Source organism: Xenopus tropicalis, chromosome 2, assembly GCF_000004195.4.
Source record: "Xenopus tropicalis strain Nigerian chromosome 2, UCB_Xtro_10.0, whole genome shotgun sequence".
NCBI lineage: Eukaryota > Metazoa > Chordata > Amphibia > Anura > Pipidae > Xenopus > Xenopus tropicalis.
Window position 1 is genome coordinate 15,818,856 of NC_030678.2, and position 23,525 is coordinate 15,842,380.

At 43.8% G+C, this 23,525-nt stretch overlaps 1 protein-coding gene across 7 annotated transcripts in view; it reads left to right on the forward strand.

Moving 5' to 3' along the window:
• The window catches only part of tiam1 (T cell lymphoma invasion and metastasis), a 179,094-nt gene that overhangs the window by 119,687 nt on the left and 35,882 nt on the right, over window positions 1-23,525 (forward strand). For 5 of the 7 annotated variants that reach the window (XM_002938441.5, XM_031896573.1, XM_031896574.1 and 2 more), the window contains 6 exons: window positions 5,847-5,933; window positions 7,544-8,512; window positions 14,088-14,538; window positions 16,495-16,667; window positions 20,883-21,107; window positions 21,205-21,390. In XM_002938441.5, coding sequence (XP_002938487.1) covers window positions 7,556-8,512; window positions 14,088-14,538; window positions 16,495-16,667; window positions 20,883-21,107; window positions 21,205-21,390 — 1,992 coding nt within the window. In that variant the 5' untranslated portion in view covers window positions 5,847-5,933; window positions 7,544-7,555. Of the gene's footprint in view, window positions 1-5,846; window positions 5,934-7,543; window positions 8,513-10,757; window positions 10,826-14,087; window positions 14,539-16,494; window positions 16,668-20,882; window positions 21,108-21,204; window positions 21,391-23,525 lie in introns of those variants that run through there. The other 2 variants (XM_004912152.4, XM_018091415.2) reach the window with 2 other exon arrangements.

Here is a 23,525-nt window from a genome sequence, read left to right on the forward strand (position 1 = left end):
AGGCCTATTGAAGGGCCCCATACACAGGTAGATAAGCTGCCGGATTAGTTTTAAGGGCCCGAATGTGCCCGTGTATGGGCGACCTTAAGTTTAATAATCTGCTTTTATTCACTCCAGTCTTGGACTTGGTTCTTGTCTGCTGTACGGACTATGCATAATCCCTGCCAATGTCTGTGAGTTATTGTTGGTGGGATACACGACCTCGTAATAACTTCAACACTGTAACTGTCGTATGGTGGGCTCGGCTCTCACCAAGACATTTCTGCTCTGGAATCTGAAAGTTACTGTTCCATTTTTCTCGGATCTTTCCCACGCAATCTTTTATCCTGGTGTCCAGAGATTTCTTGGATCTTGTCCCATTGTTTCAATGAAGCTGTAGACACGGGACTATTGGGAATACTAGTCATGTATCCATGCAGACCTGGGTTGTTTTTTGGCTCACTGCTCTGTACTCCTATAATGAAATTGATGTTATTCATAACAGAATGTTGGCAGAACAACAGAAGGAGCTATAACCTAAAACACTCAGTACTGGGCTTTGAAGGTTTTTGACCATGGCGATACCTATTTATCTAAGTAATGGTTGGGTATCTGACCTGAATCCAACTGTATCTAACTGATTATAAACCAATTTCTTTGTTTCAAAGCTGATTCCAAAGTTTAGTCTGGATCCCCTGGAAAAGAAACCCATGTTCTGATTAAGAGAAACCAGATTAATCCTCTTCTTTAGTTCAAGGGCTGTGACAGACGGGGAGATTAGTCGGCGCGACTAATCTCCCCGAAATGCCATCCCACCAGCGAGAATGTAAATCGCCGGTGGGAAGGCATACGCGGCGGCGCGATTTGCCTAAGTCGCCCGAACTTTCCTCTCAAGGCAACTTTGAAAGGAAAGTTCTCACCAGTGGGATGGCATTTCGGGGAGATTAGTCACCTGCGACAAAGGAGATTTGTCTGGGGCAACTAATCTCCCCGTCTGTCACAGCCCTAATAGTCCAGGTATGGGATTCGATATCCAGAAACTCATTATCTGGAAAGTTTACTTTTTCTCCGTAATAATAAAACAGATACTTGTTTTGATCCCAACTAAGATATAATTACCCCTTATTGGGGGCAGAACAGCCCTATTGGGTTTATTTAATGGTTAAATGATTCCCTTTTCTCTGTAATAATAAAACAGTACCTGTACTTGATCCCAACTAAGATATAATTACCCCTTATTGGGGCAGAACAGCCCTATTGGGTTTATTTAATGGTTAAATGATTCCCTTTTTTCTGTAATAATAAAACAGTACCTGTACTTGATCCCAACTAAGATATAATTACCCCTTATTGGGGGCAGAACAGCCCTATTGGGTTTATTTAATGGTTAAATGATTCCCTTTTCTCTGTAATAATAAAACAATACCTGTACTTGATCCCAACTAAGATATAATTACCCCTTATTCGGGGCAGAACAGTCCTATTGGGTTTATTTAATGGTTAAATGATTCCCTTATCTCTGCAATAATAAAACAGTACCTGTACTTGATCCCAACTAAGATATAATTACCCCTTATTGGGGGCAGAACAGCCCTATTGGGTTTATTTAATGGTTAAATGATTCCCTTTTTTCTGTAATAATAAAACAGTACCTGTACTTGATCCCAACTAAGATATAATTACCCCTTATTGGGGGCAGAACAGCCCTATTGGGTTTATTTAATGGTTAAATGATCCCCTTATCTCTGCAATAATAAAACAGTACCTGTACTTGATCCCAACTAAGATATAATTAATCCTTATTGGAGCCAAAAGAATATTGGGTTTATTTAATGTTTAAATTATTATTAGTAGACTTAAGGTATGCAGATCCAAATGACAGAAAACCTGAAAAACCCCAGGTCCGCGCAATCTAGACAATTGGTCCTATACATTGTATCCTGTACATTTATTGCCTTGGGTAGGTAGTACCTAGGTAAGCTCAAGCTATGTCTGCCTTGTGAGCCTGAACCCACAGTGCAGGCAATAGGAATTACATCTGGTTCTCTAACTCGTAATACCCTCCAATCCTTTTGCACTTTATCCTTTTTGACCATAAGGCCAATCTGATAAGACTGCAACCTGCTTTTCATCTTTTTCTGTGTCTTTTTCGGGATAAAACAGCTTAGGTTTCATTTCACGTTACACCCAGTCAGGCTTTTTTTTCCCTCCACAGAATCCTGAGTCACTAAACAGAAAAATATTGCTGTCACTTAAATTGTAAAAATGAATTATGGCCCATGAAATCCTCCCTTCCGTAATCTGGCGGGGGAACAGCAGCCGGTGCAGCTCCGCACCCATTGTGATGTCTTTTCTAGGGAATATCGGGCAGCTTGGGAAAGTGAGTGCCATGAACTCTCTCATTTCTGATTTGCCTAGAACCCCTCTTGCTGTACGGGAGCCCGTTGGGCTCTTGGAACAGATCCCACATAGCTCTGTTGATAGCTCATAGCTGATTTTAAACATCTGCTCCATGTAATGCACTTAGTTTCACATAAGGGAGGCAATAGCTAGCGGCACTGACAATTCATATTATTTGTGTCACATCACATCAATATATCTGAGTTTTACTTCCATTTTTGCAACCATATCTACACTGTACAGGTATGGGATCTGTTATTTGGAAACCCATTATCCAGAAAGCTCCATTACCCCATTATCCCATAGACTCCATTTTAATCAAATAATTCAATCTTAAAAAAAGATTTCCCCTTTTATCTGTAATAATAAAACAGTACTTGATCCCAACTAAGATATAATTACCCCTTATTGGGGCAGAACAGTCCTATTGGGTTTATTTAATGGTTAAATGATTCCCTTTTCTCTGTAATAATAAAACAGAACCTGTACTTGATCCCAACTAAGATATAATTACCCCTTATTGGGGGCAGAACAGCCCTATTGGGTTTATTTAATGGTTAAATGATTCCCGTTTCTCTGTAATAATAAAACAGTACCTGTACTTGATCCCAACTAAGGTATAATTACCCCTTATTGGGGGCAGAACAGTCCTATTGGGTTTATTTAATGGTTAAATGATTCCCTTTTCTCTGTAATAATAAAACAGTACCTGTACTTGATCCCAACTAATACATCATTAATCCTTATTGGAGGCAAAACAATCCTATTGGGTTTAATTCATGTTTAAATGATTTTTTCAGTAGACTTGAGGTATGGAGATCCAAATCGCAGAAAGACCCTTTATCCGGAAAACCCCAGGTTTTGAGCATTCTGGATAGCAGGTCCGATACCTGTGTATAATTAAACTTGTGGTACCATTCCCTATTCCTTTGGCTCAGCAATTCTGAAGATGCTGTAAACTATATTCTTATAAACAGATGCACCTTATCCCCTGGCAAAGCTGATTTCATCAATCTCGACCCTTCTCTCACTACTTTTTCATATTCCGCACCCGTCTGCTTTGATAACAGGAAAATGTACCAAATTTATAGCTATTTTTCCACATATTTTACTTGATTCAGATAAGTATGCCTGCACTTTTGTTTTCCTACTTTCCTGCCATCTACTGTATACAATAGTCCAGTGCTTTCTAGACTTTTCTGGATCAGTCCCCTTTTGAGACCCATTATCTGGCTGGGGGACCCCTTAGATGATACGGTTACTGACATGTAAACATCACTGTATCAGCTATTCAGTAATAGTTCCAGGAATATCTATACTTTGGGAATTAACCCTTCCTAAAATACCTGGCATTCCTCCCGTGTAACAGGTGATTATAAAGTATTTTTATAATATTAAATTCCAGGTATATCTAGGACAGCAAGTAAGTTCTCATGCTTAACTCTCACTCTACTTGACCTTTAAACTGGCCATACAGGAGAATATACTTGATATAGAAGGCATTTTACCAAAATGCTAAACTCACCTTTGGACTTAGCCCTCAACTAGTCATCTGAAATGGAATTACCCATGTTTTATTGGGCAGGATAAGGCTTGGGCACACAGTCTTTTGTTACAATCCATAATTGCTCATTGTCCCTTTAAGAAGCCATGTCTCCAGGTGTCTGTATAGCATTACGTTACTATCTTGGCATATTAATAATAAATCTGATTGCAGCCCCAGTAATGGGAGTAGAACACAGCAGGGCATTGTTACTTACTTGCCACTATCCCCTGTGATATAAGCCACCTTTGCTGTTATCTTGCCCTACTTCCCCGGGGCCAATCTCAGCTATAATGTCAATACGCCATTCTGCCCCGAGCTAGGATCGGGGGCACACGTTGGCAGCTATTTTCCCCTCACCGCTTGCAGGGAGTAGATAAAGGCTTGTCGGAACTGCCTCCCACCACTGTTCTATTTTTACATGAGCAATCTGCTCTCCAGAACATTGCACTCTTGCTTTTATTTATACCACTGCTCTATACTCACACCTGCCTATGTTATTGGCACTATGGCAGGGGCGGTTAAATGACTGGTTGGTAAGTAGGGCACAATCTGGGGCAGGAGGGAGGATGCTCTGGCTGGCTTTTCGCCTTGTATCTCTTTACAACCTCAAGAGGCTTTTTCTGGACACATTTAGGCACCTTGACTTGTTGTTTATTTGTTCCTCTTCCACCTGGGGGCATGGTGGGGTGCTCTTTAGACATGAACAAAATGAACTTTCTAGGAAGATGTTGAGATTAAAAGATTGGTTGGAGATTAAGATTGGTTTAGCCTACAGGTGCCCATACACGTGAAGATTTGCTCGCTTGGTGATATCGGGGAACATGTAGGCTAATTATAATGGTGGCAATGGGGCAGTCGGTTCGGGGACTGCATCAACTAGCTGTTGCGGACCCAATCCGACTGAATCTTTTAACCTGCCTGATCGATATCTGGCCAATTCTAGGTCAGATATCGGTCGGGTATGGCTGTTGTTTCTGCCCTTACAAGGGCTGATAAACTGCCGAATCGGTCAAAGGGACTGATATCGGCAGCTACAACCGGCCTGTGTATGGGGACCTTAACAACCAGATAGTGTATTGAATTACAAATTTAATGATGAAGAGGATAGTCCTTGACTTGCATGATAAGTACAGGTATGGGATCCCTTATCTGGAAACCTGTTATCCAGAAAGTTTCGAAATACGGAAAGGCTGTTTCCCATAGACTCCATTATAAGCAAATAATTTTAATTTTTCTCTGTAATGATAAAACAGAACCTTGTATCCTTAATGAAGGCAAAACAATCCAGACTTAGATTATGGAGATCCAAATTATGGAAAGACCCCTTATCAGGAAAACCCCAGGTCCCGAGCATTCTGGATAGCTGGTCCCATACCTGTAATAAAGAGTAACAATAAAACAGTTGTAGCCTCACAGATCAAGAGTTCTGGTTTGGTTTTTTTCTGGGGTCAGTGACCCCTGGAAAGAATCCGACAAATAAAGAAAAAAAAAAAAAAAATGAAGACCAGTTAATTAAACATAGGAATATTTTATAGCATACTAAAGGGTGATTGACAGCATTAAAATTCCAAAATAAGAATCAGTCACTTTTAGCCACACCCCTGGCTAATAGAGACCACAGCCTGATTCACCTTTACCCCAACCCCTATTTCATTAAGCTCACCTTGCTTGTGCCCAGGATACCTTGAACCAAGGTTTATGGAATGATTTTATACACACACATATATAACACTGCATTTTTTGGGTCAGCCAAGTGGAAAAACTAGTATAAATGATGTAATAACCTACATTTTTGGATAGAAAGATGCTCTTTTTGGTACCAGGTTATCAGGCAAAATCATGTATTGTCTGTGCATACAGACCTATTCGGATATATGGCAAAGGCATTATATGTCTAACTCCAGTTCATTTCATTTTGCAGAACCCTTCCTGCGAGCCAGACTCGAAATGAAGTATCGGGATCTGCGGAAGTCTGAGTGATGCTAGACAACCTTTTATTTTGCTCCAGGTAAGGGAATTCACAGAAAAGCAACAATTTTAGCCCATAATAAGCTCTGTTCTTCTTGCAGTCGGACAGTAATTGTATCTAATCCCTTTAGTAATATTCATCCTTTTATTTTTCATGCTGTAAAGGGTAAGTTCTGCGCATCCCTTGTGTTGATAGTTCCAAGCAAGAGAGAGCCATTTCTATATTAAACCCCACTGCTTATGTGCAGAAGTTTTTCCTATCTGGACTTTTTTTTTTTTTTAGCATCAACAATAGCAAATTGTATTCTTTTACTCGGTGCTGAGGGAGAAGTGCAACGTTGCTGTACTTGTCTTCCCCTGGGCAAGTTCTGAATCTGTGTCAGGGACTGGTTTCCATAAGGCATTGTCATAGCTAAAATACACCCCAAGGCAACATCATATTAGGGTAAGATAGAGCCAATGTAATGGCCATTCTGATTGTAAGAACTCCTTAATTGAAGCCAGACTCCATTTTCAAGGGAAAACCATCTTTCTTCCATTTGCTTCTTGTTAAGAAGTAGCATTAAAGCAATATTTTGCCTGTAGGTGGATCCATATGCTCCCTCCCAACGCATTCCACTTTTAGCCTGTTCATGTCATTGCTTTGCTCATTGTCATTCCAGCAAGGAAGAAATGTAGAGATGCAGATATCTTCGTAAAAGCACAGCTCCGTTTTAATTTATCTTCTAGTACAGGGATTCTATAACTGTTACCCAGTGCTGTTTAGAGTGGGTGTCCCTTGTGTAAAATGTGAATTTTTATAAGGCACAGGCTGGTTCTTAAACAATTTTAACTGGTAAATTGACTTAATTTAGGTCCACCTTGAAAAACAGGTTATGAAACATTGTTTTAGTATGGGGGAATAACAGCATATATGTATATATTGTGTTTATTGTTTTTTGGTTCTGGAGCTCCACAGCTCAGAATAAGTTATTTGGTTGCTAGGCCTCACTTAAGCTAACAACGATGCAAAGGGCATGGGTCCACCTTAGAAAACAGGTTAAGAAGCATTGTTTTAGTATGAGGGAATAACGGCATATATATATATATATATATATATATATATATATATATATATATATATATATATATATATATATATATATATAGTCCCAAAATCGGCACTCACCAAAATAAAAAACATAAACCGGGTGCTAGCCACAACTTAACATATCCACCTTTAGAAAGCATTCACGGTATTTGGGAAAAAAAAGAAAATATTTATTTACACAAAAACGTCTACGCGTTTCGATCCATATAGGATCCTGATGACGATCCTATATGGATCAAAACGCGTAGACGTTTTTGTGTAAATAAAACCGTGAGTGCTTTCTAAAGGTGGATATATATATATATATATATATATATATATATATATATATATATATATATATATATATATATATATATATATATATATAATATTGTATTTGTTTTTGGTTCTGGCGCTCCACAGCTCAGAATTAGTTATGTGGTTGCTCCTCACTTACCCTAACAATCATGCAAAGGGCCTGATTAGAAAGACAAGATGTGTATTAATGGTTGCCTAGGTTGGTAATAGGCAATTTCAATATAAATAGATGACTTGCATTATTCTTTCTTTTCTTCTAGAAGGTCAAAAACATGGGAAACGCCGAAAGCCAAAATGTAGAACAAGCTTTGTATGGGAAAGAGCACGGCACTTTGGGTCGGAAGCACACATCTCGCTCACTCCGTATTTCCAATAAGAATTCTCGCAGGACCCGTCATGCTTCATCAGGGAAACCAGTACATCGGAATTCCGAAGTCAGTAACCGGTCAAGCAGCACCCCCAGCATCCCCCAGTCTTTAGCAGAAAATGGTATGGAGCCGTACTCTCAAGATGCCAACCTGGACGACTTTGACAGCCGGGACTGGGTAGATATGGGTCTGAGACCCGTTTCTTACCATACGGATTCTTCCGTCACCCCGAGTCTAAACAGCAGCACTGTTCTCACCGCGGCCTCCATGCAGAGCATGCAGGACTGTGAAGAAAGTAGACTTTATGGTGAAGACCACTCTTATTTCCAAGATGGAAACGGGAGATCTCAGATCTACACCACAAATGGGCCAAACCTCTTGGATGCAGCCAGTTTTAAGAAAAAGCGTTCTAAATCAGCGGATATATGGAGAGAGGACAGCTTGGAGTTTTCCCTTTCTGATCTGAGCCAAGAACACTTAACAAGCACGGAGGAAATTTTATGCTCAACTGAGGAGAAAGATTGTGAGGAGACCATAATAGCCGAGGCAGGTAATAACGCCAAACTGAATTCCAGCCAACGTGCCAATTCCTTGACAGACTTGTACCCACAAATTAACCCACACGCGTCTGTTAATGGTGCACCTAGGAGTAAATTTATGGTCTACTGCCGGAACTTAGTGTCCCACTCACCAGAATCGGAGAATTACAAAATGGACCCCACTTCTGCCGAAGAGACTCCACCTTACAGCAATTATAGCACTCTGCCATGCCGGAAGTCCCATTGCCTTTCTGAAGGTGCTGCAAACCTAAAACTGAGCCATACCAACAGCATGCATGGCCGAAGAGCAAAGACAACTCAGGTAAGCTTAACTGTTCCCATGAAATCTCTTCTGGCGGCTGGGGTTTACCAGTATGGTTAGGTTTGCAGTATATATGTTAGATGGTATTAGTTCATGGAAATCATGGACATTGCCTTCAAAGAAATCATGTGACTAGTAGAGCTGGCCATAGACTATTTGAAATGAAGGCGCAACAGGAATTTGTGTGGGTCCCAACATTTACTTGCTTCAGAGTTGACTACTCAGAGCATGTGGGGAGGACATTGACCAGCCAGGTGAAAAACACACAGTACTCTTAAGGTTCCCATACATGGGCCGATTCTAGTGGCCGATATCGGTCCCTTAGAACGATTCGGCAGCTAATCGGCCCGTGTAGGGGCACTAACGACGGGCCTGCCCAACCGATATCTGGCCTGAAATCGGCCAGATATCGATTGTGCAGGTTAAAAAATTTAGTCGGATCGGGGACCGCATTGGCTCATTGATTCAGTCCCCCGGACCGACTTTGCCTATACCAGTCGTTATAATTCGATCGAATTAGCCTGGATTCTCCCGATTTTGCCCACCTGTACGTGGGGGATATCGGGAGAAGATCTGAAGGTGTATGGGCGCCTTCAATTCCTGGGTGTATTTGGGTCAATGGGATTGGTCCTTGTGTAAGTGATGTGTTTGTACTAATGCTTTTTGGGTGTGACCAGTCCTTTGTTCCTAATGCTGATTTAATTTGGGGCAGTCATCGCGCCACTGGGGCTCATTTATAGACATGGCAACCAATCAAACAGTTGCGTTCTTTGTTCTCCCTGCAGCTGACTCAAAAAGCCAATCACAAATTAGGTTGCTGCTCACGGGTAAATTTGCCCAGTGTTGATAAATGAGCCCCACCGAGTGCCTAAAAGGCCCATTGTGACCATGAATATTATTGCTGTATTGCTCCAATGATCATAACTAGAGGAAGCCTCCTCATCTGCTGATGCCTAACCAGATAAAAGTTTACTTTTGACTCGCCTGTCATATTGCAGGGGGTCAGTGAAACAGTCCCCGCCCCCAGAGGTGCCCCACATGCCCAAACAGTGAGGCCAATAATCTGATTATTGAACAACCTGGCTGATTTTGGAGTCACCCATATGTAATAAACCTCCATACAGTAAATACAAAACTGTTATTCATATACATCTAACCGTATATAACTATTGATATAGTAAAAAGATTTACCCACCACCAGCCCATGTTAGACCCCCCCCCCCCTTAAGCGGTTTCTATTTTATATTTTTAACTTTCTGTTTGTATTCAGAAAACAGATACTTTGGGCAAAAATCATTCTAACATTTGCACAAGTGAAGGGGCCCGGGTTCAGCGCGAGGGCCAGACAGGAGTCATTATTAATCAAGATCCTTCTGGTGCCGTGAAAAGTTCATATTTGTGTTAGTACCGGCACTCCCCTGAGAATCGGCCTACATCAAGGGGGTCCTTGGGGCCCCGAGGCGTTTCATAACAATGATTAACCCCAACCAAGGAATTTATTTTCACAATTGTTCTTAAGAAAGGATCTCCATGGAATCCCATACTGATCTCTCAGTTTTATTGCCGATGGCAAGGAGGGGGGGGGAGAACAAGGCTAAATTTGGGCTGGAAAAAAAGAAAAAGAATGGGCTTATTCCCTTCTGTGTGTTACAGCGAAACAGCTGAAAAGCGTGAACGAGCAAATATTTGCAGGGATGGATGGGACCTTTATGTGTTTGAGTGACCTCTCTATTTACACATAGGGAATTAAGTAGAAACCTTTCAGTGTCTGCCCTCAGTTATTCCCCCCAGATAAGTTGGATATGTTCCAGCTGGTGTTGAACTGCAACTGACAGCAAACGGATGCAGTTTAGCTGCAGCTTGGGGGCCACAGCTTGGGATTTTTGGGTACAAGGCAAAATGCGTGAGGCTTCCTAGAGATGTTTCACCCCATCTGCCATAAATATCTCCCTGCATATTATCCCCCCAAGCACTCAAAGTAGTCCTCTGGTGTTGGTGGAACAAGAAACCAAGTGACTGCAGGGGGCTAAAATATTAAGAGCCAAGTGGGCACATTAATGCTTACTTCTGAACAGCCACAGAAGATGACTCCAAATGTGACAAATTGGCCCTTTTGGTGCTGGGCAGCTGAGACAATTGCTGGCTAGCCCCACCCACTTTCACTTTTCCTGCAACTATCCCCTGTCCCATGGACCTTGCAGTCACTGTTATCAGTCCTGGGGGTAATGGCCCTAGCAATGGAGGATGTCCCACAAGGTATTGGAGAATATGACTATGAAGCTGCTTGGGATATCGGTAATAATGTACTTGTGGGTAAGTCGCCCTTAACATCTTTGTGCATATACCCCCGGAATAACAAACTGCCTGCAGTGCTGCCTAGATTGGGGTATAAATGGGATGTTCCTCTTCATAGCTGAGGTTTGAGTTCCTTGGGTTGATTCAGTAATGGGGCAACAGAGGATTTCAGGTAGAGGAAGGAACTAGGACACAGAAGGGACCTCAAAGAATTTGCCAGAGCTTGATTTTACCCATGGGCCTGGAGCCTCACCGGCCACTGCAAAAACTACATTTCCCAGCAGCCAGGGTTGAAGGGAGTGTATAGGAGCTAGCAAGTATGGAGGTTCAGAAGCAGGAGGCAGCTGCTATAGCCATCTACATGTTGCTTAAGCTCAGTGTTTGTGGAAGATATTTACAAAGACTCCCAGGAGAGTCGGGGTGTGAAGCTGAGCAAATGGTGCCCTGCTAAACCCATGGAACCAGTCACAGGTCCTCTGGAACCAAAATATACATTGTGAATCCTACACCCTGCCTAGCCCTGCTCATTCCCTTCTTGGGGACATACTTTATTGACAATGCATAAATACATTAACAATTCAGATGGGTGTTAGTACTCAGTGATGCTTGGCACTAACACCTGAATGGTTAATCCCAGGGGCAAATTGCATGCGGGGTTTCATGATTCAGCCCCCCCCCCCCCCCCGAGAAGGAACGTGTCCAGCTTACCCCAGTAGAATGTTTATTAAATCTGCCCCCAGTGTTTTTCCCTTCACTCAGCCTATGGCAATGTACACAGCCGTGAATGAAATGTGATCTCTGATTGTGTGCACAAAGCTCCATTACTCTCATGCCTGAGAAGCAAGGAATCTCAAGGGCTTCAGGGACCCTCGGAGAAAGCAAATGGCTTTCCTTGTAGCACCCAGGGTAACAGACTTGGGACAAATCTATAAAACTGGGCTGTTGTATTCTCATATATAGCAAGGCTAGGGAACACAAGGAAACACAACTACATTATGTGCGTTATCAGGCTCCACCCACAGGCTTGTTCTGTGCCAGTATGGCCCAATAGGGTTTTCTCTTGGGCACTACCCTTGGGCTTTCTCTTGGGCACTGCTTGTAGGATTTCTCTTGGGCACTACCCTTGGGCTTTCTCTTGGGCACTACCCTTGGGCTTTCTCTTGGGCACTGCCTGTAGGATTTCTCTTGGGCACTACCCTTGGGCTTTCTCTTGGGCACTGCCTGTAGGATTTCTCTTGGGCACTGCCTGTAGGATTTCTCTTGGGCACTGCCTGTAGGATTTGTCTTGGGCACTGCCTCTGTGGTTGGCCGTATGCACTGCCTGTGCTTGACTGATGGCAGGGGTATATACAGGAACCCAGCAATGGATGGGCACATACACAGCAAGCAACTGCTGGGAGGGTTGGGGCTCATAGGGGGCCCAGTGGGACCCAGACTTTTGCCAGTTCCACACCCTATAAGCTACAGACAAGACAGAAACACCAGAAATGTGACAGCTCTGTGGCAAATGAATCATTTTAACTGAAAAAGTAGAAGGACTATTACATACCAGTTACATTCTGTGTTCCTGTGTGATAGTATTTCTCATCTCCAGTGTGCTTTTTGGCACTGCTGCAAATAAACATTCACCCCTGACATCATAACTTTTCTGTGCAAAGAACGTTCTTGTTTTATTTGTTCCTCAGGGGGAACAGCAATAGAGCTGAGACATTGCCCATAGGCCACCACAGCAACAGCTCCCCTAGTGGTTATAAATAGATGGCTATCCAAACTTGGAGTTGACTTTTGACAAACAACAAAGCCATGGTCAGTGCATTCGTTTCACCCAGTGCCAGCCCTTTTATAACCCACTGGGGGTATTTAGCAGAACATGTAGCACCCACCGGCCCAATGGACTGTACTACTCTCTACACACAAGGAAAACCTTGAAGCCAAATATTGGTTAATAATATAGACTTGAAAACAAGAGTTGGATTTGGTACCACGGCATCTGCATATCAAGTCGTCACACTCCTGGCCAGGGGGCCAAATGTTGTTCTGAAGGTTTCCTGGGACCCAGAGCCTTTATGATCTGCACCTGTGTGTGGGTGTTGGCCACCCCTCAGCCTCATTATGCAACTGCTTTACAGTAAGAAGTGAAGATCCCGCGTTTGGCTTGGACAACAGGCACCTCTCCTTATTGGCTGGAGACATAGCCTGGCTGATCCCTGACTAAATGCAGCGCTTCTGCCAAAGCCTCCCCCGCCCTTAATTAGTGTGTAAATAATACGGCCATGAATAATAGCTAATAAGTCAATAGTCCGGAGTGATACTGTTTGTATTTATTAAAGGGAAAGTTTACCTTTACATGGTATTCTTTATTTTTTATTGTTTATATGTTTTCATCTGCTGGACTGACTTTAGGGTGAAGACTCATGGAGCTACTAGTAGCAGCTACTTGTTACGGCTACTAAAATAGACAATGCTGGTCATTTACTGATAATTGTCTCTACGTGTGTTTTAGCAGTGACAATTCTCAGTATTGTCGGGTATTTTCTGGTGTTTTGTAGCCGTGACTAGTAGCTGCTAATAAGTAGCTCCATGTGTCTTCACCCTTTTCCTCTCAAGGCAACTTCCGCGATTTCACTGAAATCGAGCCGCCGCGTATGCCATCCCACCGGCGATTTACAATTTCGCTGGTGGAATGGAATTTCGGGGAGATTAGTTGCCCGTGAACAGGGAGATTTGTCGCGGGCGACTAATCTCCCTGTGTGCCAGAGCCCTTAAGTGTCCGTTTTGGGCAATTCTACACCAGCTGGAAAATGTCGTCAGAGAATACGCCCCATGTGCCACAGCCTTAAGACTTTTTATTTTTGTAACTTGTTACTACAGGTATGGGATCCATTATCCAGAAACTCATTATCCAAAAAGTTCCAAATTACAGGAAGGCCATGTCCCATAGACTCCATTATAAGCAAACAATTCTGATTTTAGAAAATGATTTCCTTTTTCTCTGTAATAATAAAACAATATATTGTATTAAAGTTTCATGTTACAAAAATGTTACAGAAATGATAAATGAGGATATAGAATCACTCATTTAACATTCAATGTAAGGGTAACTTATACTGCAAATGCACCTTTACCATGTACGGCCCTTAGGATTGGGCCATGAATGGCTGGATTTGGCCAATGGGACTCAATAACAAGTTGCTTGTCTGTTCCAAGTGATGTTTTACTCTCTATAACTGATGTATTAGTTGCTACTCTTATTAGTTACTCTCTTTATTTTGTTTTGTAGGATGTAAATACAGGAGGGGAAGGCAGCGAATTCACTGACAGCGGCATAGAGGCTGCCACCACTGATACAGACATTATATCCAGAAGATCAAACATTACCACATCCAGTTACTCTCCCACGGCCAGCCGAGTGTTCATCGGGAGCGACAGCGGCAGCAGCTCGACCGGAGATGTTCTGCGTCAGGGCGTCTACGAGAACTTCCGCCGGGAGCTGGAGATGAGCAGGGCCAGTAGGGAGAACTTGGAAGAAGCCAGTTCGGCACTTAGCGATGAACAAAGCAGTGGCACTTTAAGTTCCCCTGGCCAGTCAGATATTCTCCTGACTGCCGCCCAGGGGACGGTGCGCAAAGCTGGGGCTCTAGCAGTCAAGAACTTTCTGGTGCACAAAAAGAACAAGAAAGTGGAACCCGCCACGCGCAGAAAATGGAAACAGTACTGGGTCTCCTTAAAAGGTTTGTACACCTGGGGTTATAACCATAATTTACAGTATAGGTCTACTTTCTAATTCAGACCTGGGGACCTGTGTGCAGTCGTGGATCCCCAGCTGAACAGGTGGGAGTGGGTGCAGTATCTGCCTACAAAGAGTCTGTTATACACCAGCCCCCAGAGTGCCCGGTCACCAGGCCCAGACTGGCATTCAAAATAAGCCCTGGCATTCCCAGTACACAGAGGCCCAAACAGCCCCCCAGCAGCCCAATAAATAGTGACTGTCTATGGCATCTTATAGCAGCCCCTCTGGCATTTGCCAGAATCCATAGAGTGCCAGTCCGGGCCTGCCAGTCACAAGACAGCATTAGTCTCCCGTGTGGGTCAGTTTGAGCCCCATCAGATGTTTGTAGACCCAAAGGAGACTAATTGCTGTATCGGCTTTTACAAGCAATCCTGCGGGATTTGTATGCCCCGTGCAGGATAAATCCTTCATGTAGCAGCCAAGGAGGATCGGTTGTAATTTAGCCTGCCGGGGGTTGCTAACACATAGCCAGTGGCTACAGAGAGTACAGTTTGTAGGGTATAAGCTGCATAATTAGCTGCAGACAAAAATATCTCTGTGTTCCTCCTTGCCCAGCAACACAGTTTCTCTGGGCCCAAGAACGCCCCCACTCTTATGGAATGATGTAAAGAATCAGTAAGCTCCAGGCAAGTGACAACCTTACTGTATGAAATATAGCATTAAAGGGCAAAATAACTGCCTCTGCTGCACACCAGGACCCAGGTGGAAAAGCTGGAGTGGCTGGGAGGGGAAGGAGTTAACAAGCAGTTGCTTTGATGTACAGATGCCCCTGGTTATTGGCAGATTCTGGAAGTTGTAGCCTGACAACAACTGGGGAGGGATAGGTTGCATTAAAAGCAAAGATGAAGAGACATTCAGGGCAAGTGGAGCCAGGTCCCAGAGAAGATGTGGCACAGCCCACTGGGTACGCCAACGTGTGTCTGCACGGGCCCCTATCCTCTTGCTTTTTGGTGACAATCCCCTTCATCTTCCTCACTGGAGGAGTTCTTATGGCTCTTACTGCGTTAATAAGAACGAGAGCCAAATAGGCACCTCCGGGGACAGCGAGATTCCTGTCTTTAGTTTGGCGTGACTCCTGGCATCACTGTATAGAAACAATATCTATCTGCAAGAGTTCACGCCGGGTTGTGAATACAAGAACAGATGTAGAGAGGCAAGGGAGCTGTAAGTGGAGCGAGGGGTTAGCGTGGGGTGCAGAATGATATCATTGCTTTGGACTGGACCATTGAGTCTTCACTCAGCAAAACTCCCACTGGTGTTTCACTAGTTCTGTGTCATCCCTTTTGCTGGTAAATAACAGCGTTGTTGACACAGGACTTTACTGTAAATGAAGTGGATGGAGGGGGAGCATTACCACCTGCCCTTTCTTAAGGTGGCCCATACACATTACAGTTATGATCTTTCCTGCAACCATTGGTGCTTGTGTCCTCCACTAATGTTCAGGGCTGAATCCTTAGATATGGAGGTAGAAACAATCAGAATTTTACCCCTATCTGACAGTTCAGCCCTAAATGCTTGCTTTTGTTTGGACTCCTTCATCGGCGCCTGATCAAAAATTCTGTCCCGTCCAATCGGTGAGACGATATCCAAGGCTTTTGCAGTATTGCTCGCCTCGCCAATCCACCATACACGCACCGAATATCGTACGATAATGTCGGTGTGTATGGCCAGCTTTAGCTAACATTCCCATAACATAATGAAGGTTGTAGTTTATTTTTTTATCTTTTGTGTGTTATTTGACAAGTATTCTTAGACAGCCTTTAAAGATTCTATAAATGGAAAATAACTTTTACTTTCCCTTTTGAATGCCTTTTTTTTCTCTTCACCCTTTGTCCAGACGCAGGCAATCAATGGGAATCCATTACTCACTTGCCATTTTATGCTTTTCCCTTTGCAGGCTGCACGTTGTTCTTTTATGAGACGGACGGTCGATCTGGAATCGACAACAACAGTATCCCCAAGCACGCCGTGTGGGTGGAGAACAGCATTGTGCAGGCCGTGCCCGAGCACCCAAAGAAAGACTTTGTCTTCTGCCTGAGCAACTCTCTTGGGGACGCCTTCCTTTTTCAGGTTAGCGCTCTTCCATGTGTTCTACATGTGTCTAAATATGCCCCTTAATACGCCCCATCCGCTCTTCCAGCTGTCTCTTGCCCTTCAGGTCTACAGAGGAGGGGGGTACAGCATTGCTTCTCAATCATTGTATTATTCTCCTATCTCATACTGCTGAGTTGACCTTCCTTTCCCGCTGCTCTGGGGTCAAAGAATTGTTTATTAACGTTTATTTTGCCAAGTTAAGCACTGTTATAGTAATACTGTAGTACAGAGATACTATATGTACAGTATACAGAGGTACTATCCCTCCAAGAAAGGTGGATGGAAAGGATGAAAAGAGAGGAAAAAAAGTAAGGTGGGAAATGTGATTAGTTTTTGAGTAAGTTCCATATTTCCTAGAATATTTCTGGAATTTTCCTAGAGGTAAATGTTTGTATAGACGTAGGGTTGGCTCTCTCCAAAGAAACGTCTCCAAAATAAACGGTTTATAGAATCCCCCTGGGATTTCCTAGAGGTATATACAAAGGCAGTGCTGTCTCCACCAAAACTGAGCCACGAGGACAGAGAAGGTGATTATGGCCTTTCTAGGTTGTGCTAAAAAGCTAAAAGGAGAAGTAAAACTTAACAAAGAAGTAAGGTAGAAAATGATGTAGATCCGGCTGGAAAGTAGAAGTGTTACCATGTATCATTGGTGCATAAAGGGGTTAATAAGTTGCAGAATGTTGCACAGTACGTGATTGGCCGACCTTCCTTTACTGCAAGGAGATATTCCAAGTTACTGTCAGATTTCTGCCCTTATATTTCCAGGTTGTTCCTTCAGTGTATTTGTTCTGTCTCTTTAAATGTATCCTTGCCTGAACCTGGAGCCCCTTGATATCTGTAAAGCCTTTATAATAATATCAGCAATACCCGCATCCCCTCCCAGTAATATTTAGTCAAGGCCTAGGGGGGTTCCTCTGCCTGTTGAACAGCTGACAAATCAAAAATGCCAATAGCCATCAACAAGGATTCGCCCTGACGCCGCTAAATTTCGTACTTTGTGCCATATGCCTCCTGGATGGAGCTCGTCCTAAAACTCTGTGGCCCAGAAGGAAAAAGGCTGCCCGCACAAGGAATTAACATGCCCGTTCCACTGAGGACGATTGGCGCATTCTAACGATCGAGCCAAAGTGATTCAGTGTTTCCATGGCAACTGTCAGTCGGGTTCTCTGAAGGTTTCCTGCGCAATCGGTCTTTGGAGGAGAAAAAATCACGCAGAAGTTTAGAAAAGCGATTTAACGTTGGGCTTATGGCCAGCCATGAATCACTTCCCGTTGCCCAACTCGCAGAGAGCTATGGGCAAATCAGATAACAGGTTCAATGTTTGCTGGAGGCCTAGTGACCCATAACAATCTACCGACAGGTGTCATTTATATGTCTAATAAATGAAACCAAACATCCGATTGGTTGCAATGGGTTCCTGGTCTGGACCAGGCATTGTATCTGTTACTACATTGCCCAGTAGCACAGAGCCCCTGGGGATTGGGCCCTGATAACTATGGGGTCCTATAATTTCTAAGGCAGCTCCTGGCCATATACCCTCACATTTACTGCCAATTTGTGCTTAATATAGAGAAATGCTTATATTTTCATAGCTTTGTAATATCTCTATGGTTCAGGCCAGTGAAGCAAAAAGACAATGGCTGTTTATTCCAAACTAAGGTCGGGCCATTTTGGCCATTGTAACACTTTTAAGGAGACTTGTGGCAGTCGGATTGCTTCCCTGCCCCTGACATCTATTCTGGGTTATACAGGCCACAGATCAGGGCAAGTAGTAGGGCAAGTTGGCTTGTGTGCAAGCAAAACCTTTATAGAAATTAGGGAAAGACCTGCAACAGGGATATTTATACCCCTTCTCTTAAAGTTGGTGGTCCACAATGCTTAACTTTTGGTATGATGTAGACATTCATATTCTAATATTATTTGAAAAAATGTTTTGTGTTTTTCTGATTATTCAGCTTTTCATTCAGCAGCTCTCCAGTGTGGAATTTTTTAGCATCTTTCTGGTTGCTCGGCCCTAGTTTAACCTAGCAGCCAGGCAGGGAATAAAAAAAGAACCTAGGAAATGAATAGGAGAGGTTCTGAATAGAAGAATGAGTAGTAAACGGTAACAATAACAACAACATTGTAGCCTCGGAGAGCAATCGGTTTTTGGCTGCCGGAGTCAGTGACCCCCATCTGACAAACACAAATAATTTGAAAACTTTGAATGAACGATGAAGACCAGTTGAAAAGTTGCTAAGAAATAGGACATTCTATAACATACAAAAAGTTAACTGAAAGGTGAACCACCCCTTTAATACCTCTATTGCTGGTACAAAACTTTGTGTTAAAGACATATGGGCATGTTAGTTGCCATTAATGCTTCATGGGAAGCATAGCCGCCAGTTAGTGTGGGGCTGCAGTTTGATCCAGCACCTCCCCAGTGTGCCGGCGGCTGTGTAACCTGAGCCCATGGCTCTCCCTATAAGTCATGGTGGTCCCGCTCCTTGTGTAAATATTAGCGAGTGGAGATGGAATGCACCTTTTTTATGTTCAGCTCTTCATTTGTGGGACACAGCGGCCTCCCTTCTCAAACATCCACTTGACGCCCAGGAGCACAACTTAGCGCCCATTAAGCACTTGCCACTCGGAATGTGGCCCGTCAACTTCTCATCCTGCTGCCGTGGCCTAGTAACAATACCTGGAATTCCCGAGCCATTCCTCGCATGTAGTTAGAACCCGCGGTGCCGGAATGTTCTGTACCACATTTCTAATATAATGGGGAGAGGTTTCCTACTTACATAACCCAAACTGATACCAAGGCACCGCTACAACTACTCATAGGGTATCCGCTCTCCTTAATGGGAACTGCACCCAAAATATAAGTTTAGGCTATATGTATTTATCAAACATATTCAATAAATAAGTCATTTGTAAATGTAGTTGCCATGGAAAGCAGTGTTTAGTTTTATCCCCTACTTTTCTCTAAGTCTCAGTGTTTCAGGAGTCAGAAGCAGCAGAGCAGAGGATATCAGCAGCCAGGCAGACACTGATTTTAATAGCATATATATATATATATATTTACAAATGGGAAATATTTCATGAATGTATATTGGGACGGTAGAATGACATGTCCTTTCATGATGCACAGAACAGTTTTTGGGTGGCGTTCATCTCTAAATTCCAAAGTGACGTGGAGGCTTTTGGGCCCGTTCCTGTAAGTGGAGCAGCACGCCCTACAACGTGAGCTAAAGGTTCCCCTTCACAGGCACAACATACATTCCTTGAATACTTACACCTTTTTAAAGGAAGACTTAGCACTCTGCTGCTTATTGCTCTGCAGAATCTTATAGAACATATTACTATTGTACAGGGGATCTATTATCCAGAATACTTATAAGGGTGGGCAGGGGGGGGGAAGAGGCGACCAGGCGCCCTAGGCAACCCGGACGGCTACCTTGCCTCTGCACCGCTACAACGCCTCCCCCCCCCCCCCCCCCCCCCCCCGTGTGTTTTACGATACGAAGCGGCGCAACGCAAACTGTACTAGGGGTAGGCAGAAGAGGCTGCTGCCTGGCGCCCCCCAATCGTTGTGCCCTAGGCAGCTGCCTCTTCTGCCTAACCCTAGTTCCGGCCCTGAGAGTGGTTCACTTTTAAATCAGTCTTCATTTTCCTTTCTTTATAGTTTTTGCATCTTTCAGAAGGGGGTCACTGACCCCAGCAGCTGAAAAAACTTTACTTGTTATTACTTATCTCTCTATTCAGACCCTCTCCTGTTTATTTTCAAGCCATTCACATCACTGCCTGGTTGCTTTGCTAAACTGAAGCCTAGCAACCAGCCAGCTGCTGAAATCCCAAACTACTCTTGAACAAAAAACTGAAATTATTTGCAATTGGTCTTCGTTTTTTGGTGGTAGTTTTTGAATTGTCTTGGCATATCATGCCTACATCATATTAAAATATTAAACATTAAATATTAAACTATCCCTTTCTGTATAAGCTACCCTTTGGTATAATGGCACACAGCAAGATGGTTGACATGGCCATGGGGAACCTCTTTCCGGCCATGATTACCAATCAGCAGGTTGCATTTGCTGGGCTGCCGCTTGAAACAGAGCATGTGATTGGTCGGCAGAACTGGAGCACAGTGTGCCCGTATGGTCAGAAGGTGCTTGGTGCCTCTGCTCACAGACTTTATGTGTCCCCATGTAGACAACCAGCCAGACGGAACTAGAGAACTGGATCACAGCCATCCATTCAGCCTGCGCCACCACCGTCGCGAGGCAGCACCACAAAGAGGACACCGTCAAACTTTTAAAGTCGGAAATAAAGAAACTTGAGCAGAAGATCGACATGGACGAAAAGATGAAAAAAATGGGAGAAATGCAAATTTCCTCTGTTACCGACGCTAAAAAGAAGAAAACCATCCTGGATCAGGTAACAGTGGCCCCACGTATTGGGCCGTGCCATGCTTATAGCCCTCAGTATCGCCCAATATAAGGGCTAACTCCCCCCATTGTATTTCTTCCTGCAGATCTTTGTCTGGGAGCAGAACCTCGAGCAGTTCCAGATGGACCTATTCCGGTACCGCTGCTATCTCTCCAGCCTGCAGGGGGGAGAGCTGCCAAACCCCAAACGCCTTCTTGCTTTTGCCAGCCGGCCCACCAAAGTAGCCATGGGCCGCCTGGGGATCTTTTCTGTCTCCTCCTTCCATGCTCTGGTAAGGAACATTTACCCCATTTGCCCTATTCTCTCTATCCCAGAGATAAGTGAGAACTGTAGTGTTTATGTGCCTCAGGTTGCTAACATCTCTCCTAGGATACCAAGCATATCATGTAAATTGGTTACAATAACCTGCGCATCATCTCACTTTCACCCCATTATTTGAGCTGATAGTCTGTCTTTTTCTTTGTTCTCTCGTTGACACTCCCAACTCAACTTTCTTTTCTCTCCTTTGTCTCCCTTCTTCTCCCCTTCTCTCTTCCTCACTCTTTTCATCTTTTCTCCCTTTCTCTCTTCCCCTTTTTTCTTTCTACCAGCCTATCTCTCTCTCTTATCCCGTACTCTATCCTCTAGCACTCTTTCTCTTTTACCCCTCAGTCCTTTTCTCTTTCTCTCTCTACCCCCTTTCTGTCTCCCTCTCCTCTGATTCTCTCCCTGTCTGGCATCCTCCTCTGTCTCTCCCTTTTCCCTGTCATTCTCTTCTCATCTGTCTCTTTTTCTGTCCCTGACATTTTATCCTCCTCTGTCTCTCCTTCTGTCCCTGTGATTCTCCCTTTCTATCCTTCTTTCCCTGTGATTATCTTCTTGTCTGTCTCTCCTTCTGTCCCAGTGATTCTCTCTTTCTCTCCTTCTGTCCCTGTGATTCTCTCTGTCTCTCTTTCTGTCCCGTGATTCTCTCTTTCTCTCCTTCTGTCCCTGTGATTCTCTGTCTCTCTTTCTATCCCTGTGATTCTCTCTTTCTCTCCTTCTGTCCCAGTGATTCTCTCTTTCTCTCCTTCTGTCCCTGTGATTCTCTCTGTCTCTCCTTCTGTCCCTGTGATTCTCTCTGTCTCTCTTTCTGTCCCTGTGATTCTCTCTGTCTCTCTTTCTGTCCCGTGATTCTCTCTTTCTCTCCTTCTGTCCCTGTGATTCTCTGTCTCTCTTTCTATCCCTGTGATTCTCTTTCTCTCTTTCTGTCCCAGTGATTCTCTTTCTCTCCTTCTGTTCCAGTGATTCTCTCTGTCTCTCCTTCTGTCCCTGTGATTCTCTCTTTCTCTCCTTCTGTCCCAGTGATTCTCTCTGTCTCTCCTTCTGTCCCTGTGATTCTCTCTGTCTCTCCTTCTGTCCCAGTGATTCTCTCTGTCTCTCCTTCTGTCCCAGTGATTCTCTCTTTCTCTCCTTCTGTCCCTGTGATTCTCTCTGTCTCTCCTTCTGTCCCTGTGATTCTCTCTTTCTCTCCTTCTGTCCCTGTGATTCTCTCTTTCTCTCCTTCTGTCCCTGTGATTCTCTCTTTCTCTCCTTCTGTCCCAGTGATTCTCTCTGTCTCTCCTTCTGTCCCTGTGATTCTCTCTTTCTCTCCTTCTGTCCCTGTGATTCTCTCTGTCTCTCCTTCTGTCCCAGTGATTCTCTCTTTCTCTCCTTCTGTCCCGTGATTCTCTCTTTCTCTCCTTCTGTCCCTGTGAATTCTCTCTTCCTCTGTCTCTTACCCACTTTTCCTCTCCCTCTCCTTCTCTCTCATCAAACATTTTTTAGACAGATAAATTCTCTGTTGCCGGTGGAGGAATTTTAAGCAGTACATAAACTGTCTTCATATTGTTATATTTTTAGCCCTTGGTTAGCAGAATACTCGTTTCCCTAATTGTTGCCTGCCCGTGTAAGTGCTGCATTGGCAGTAAAGCGCAGGCTGTATGACAGACGTGCTACAGTTGTGCCGCCAGTCGATGTGCCGCGGGGACAGCATTAATATGAGCACAGTGTGTCTCCCTGCCAGAGGAAGCTGCTCTAATTAAACAACCAAAACTACCCTTACTGGGGGTTCCAGAACTGGGCAGATTGGGTATAAGTAGAGGAAATACCCCAATGCTAAACATTTAGGGGAATGGTGAGTCAATGGGGCTCATTTATCAACACTGGGCAAACTTACCTGTGGGCAGTAACCTATAGCAACCAGTGATTGGCTTTTTTTTGAGCCAGCTACAGGTAGAACTATGAATGCAACAATTTGATTGGTTGTCAAGGGTTACTGCCCACAGGCAAATTTGCCCAGTGTTGATAAATAAGCCCCAATCCAGGCACCGTGTCTTACAGAAAGGTGTCTCCTGAGCAACAGAGGGTTTTGCCATTTGTGCTAACGGAATTAAACCAATGCTCTAT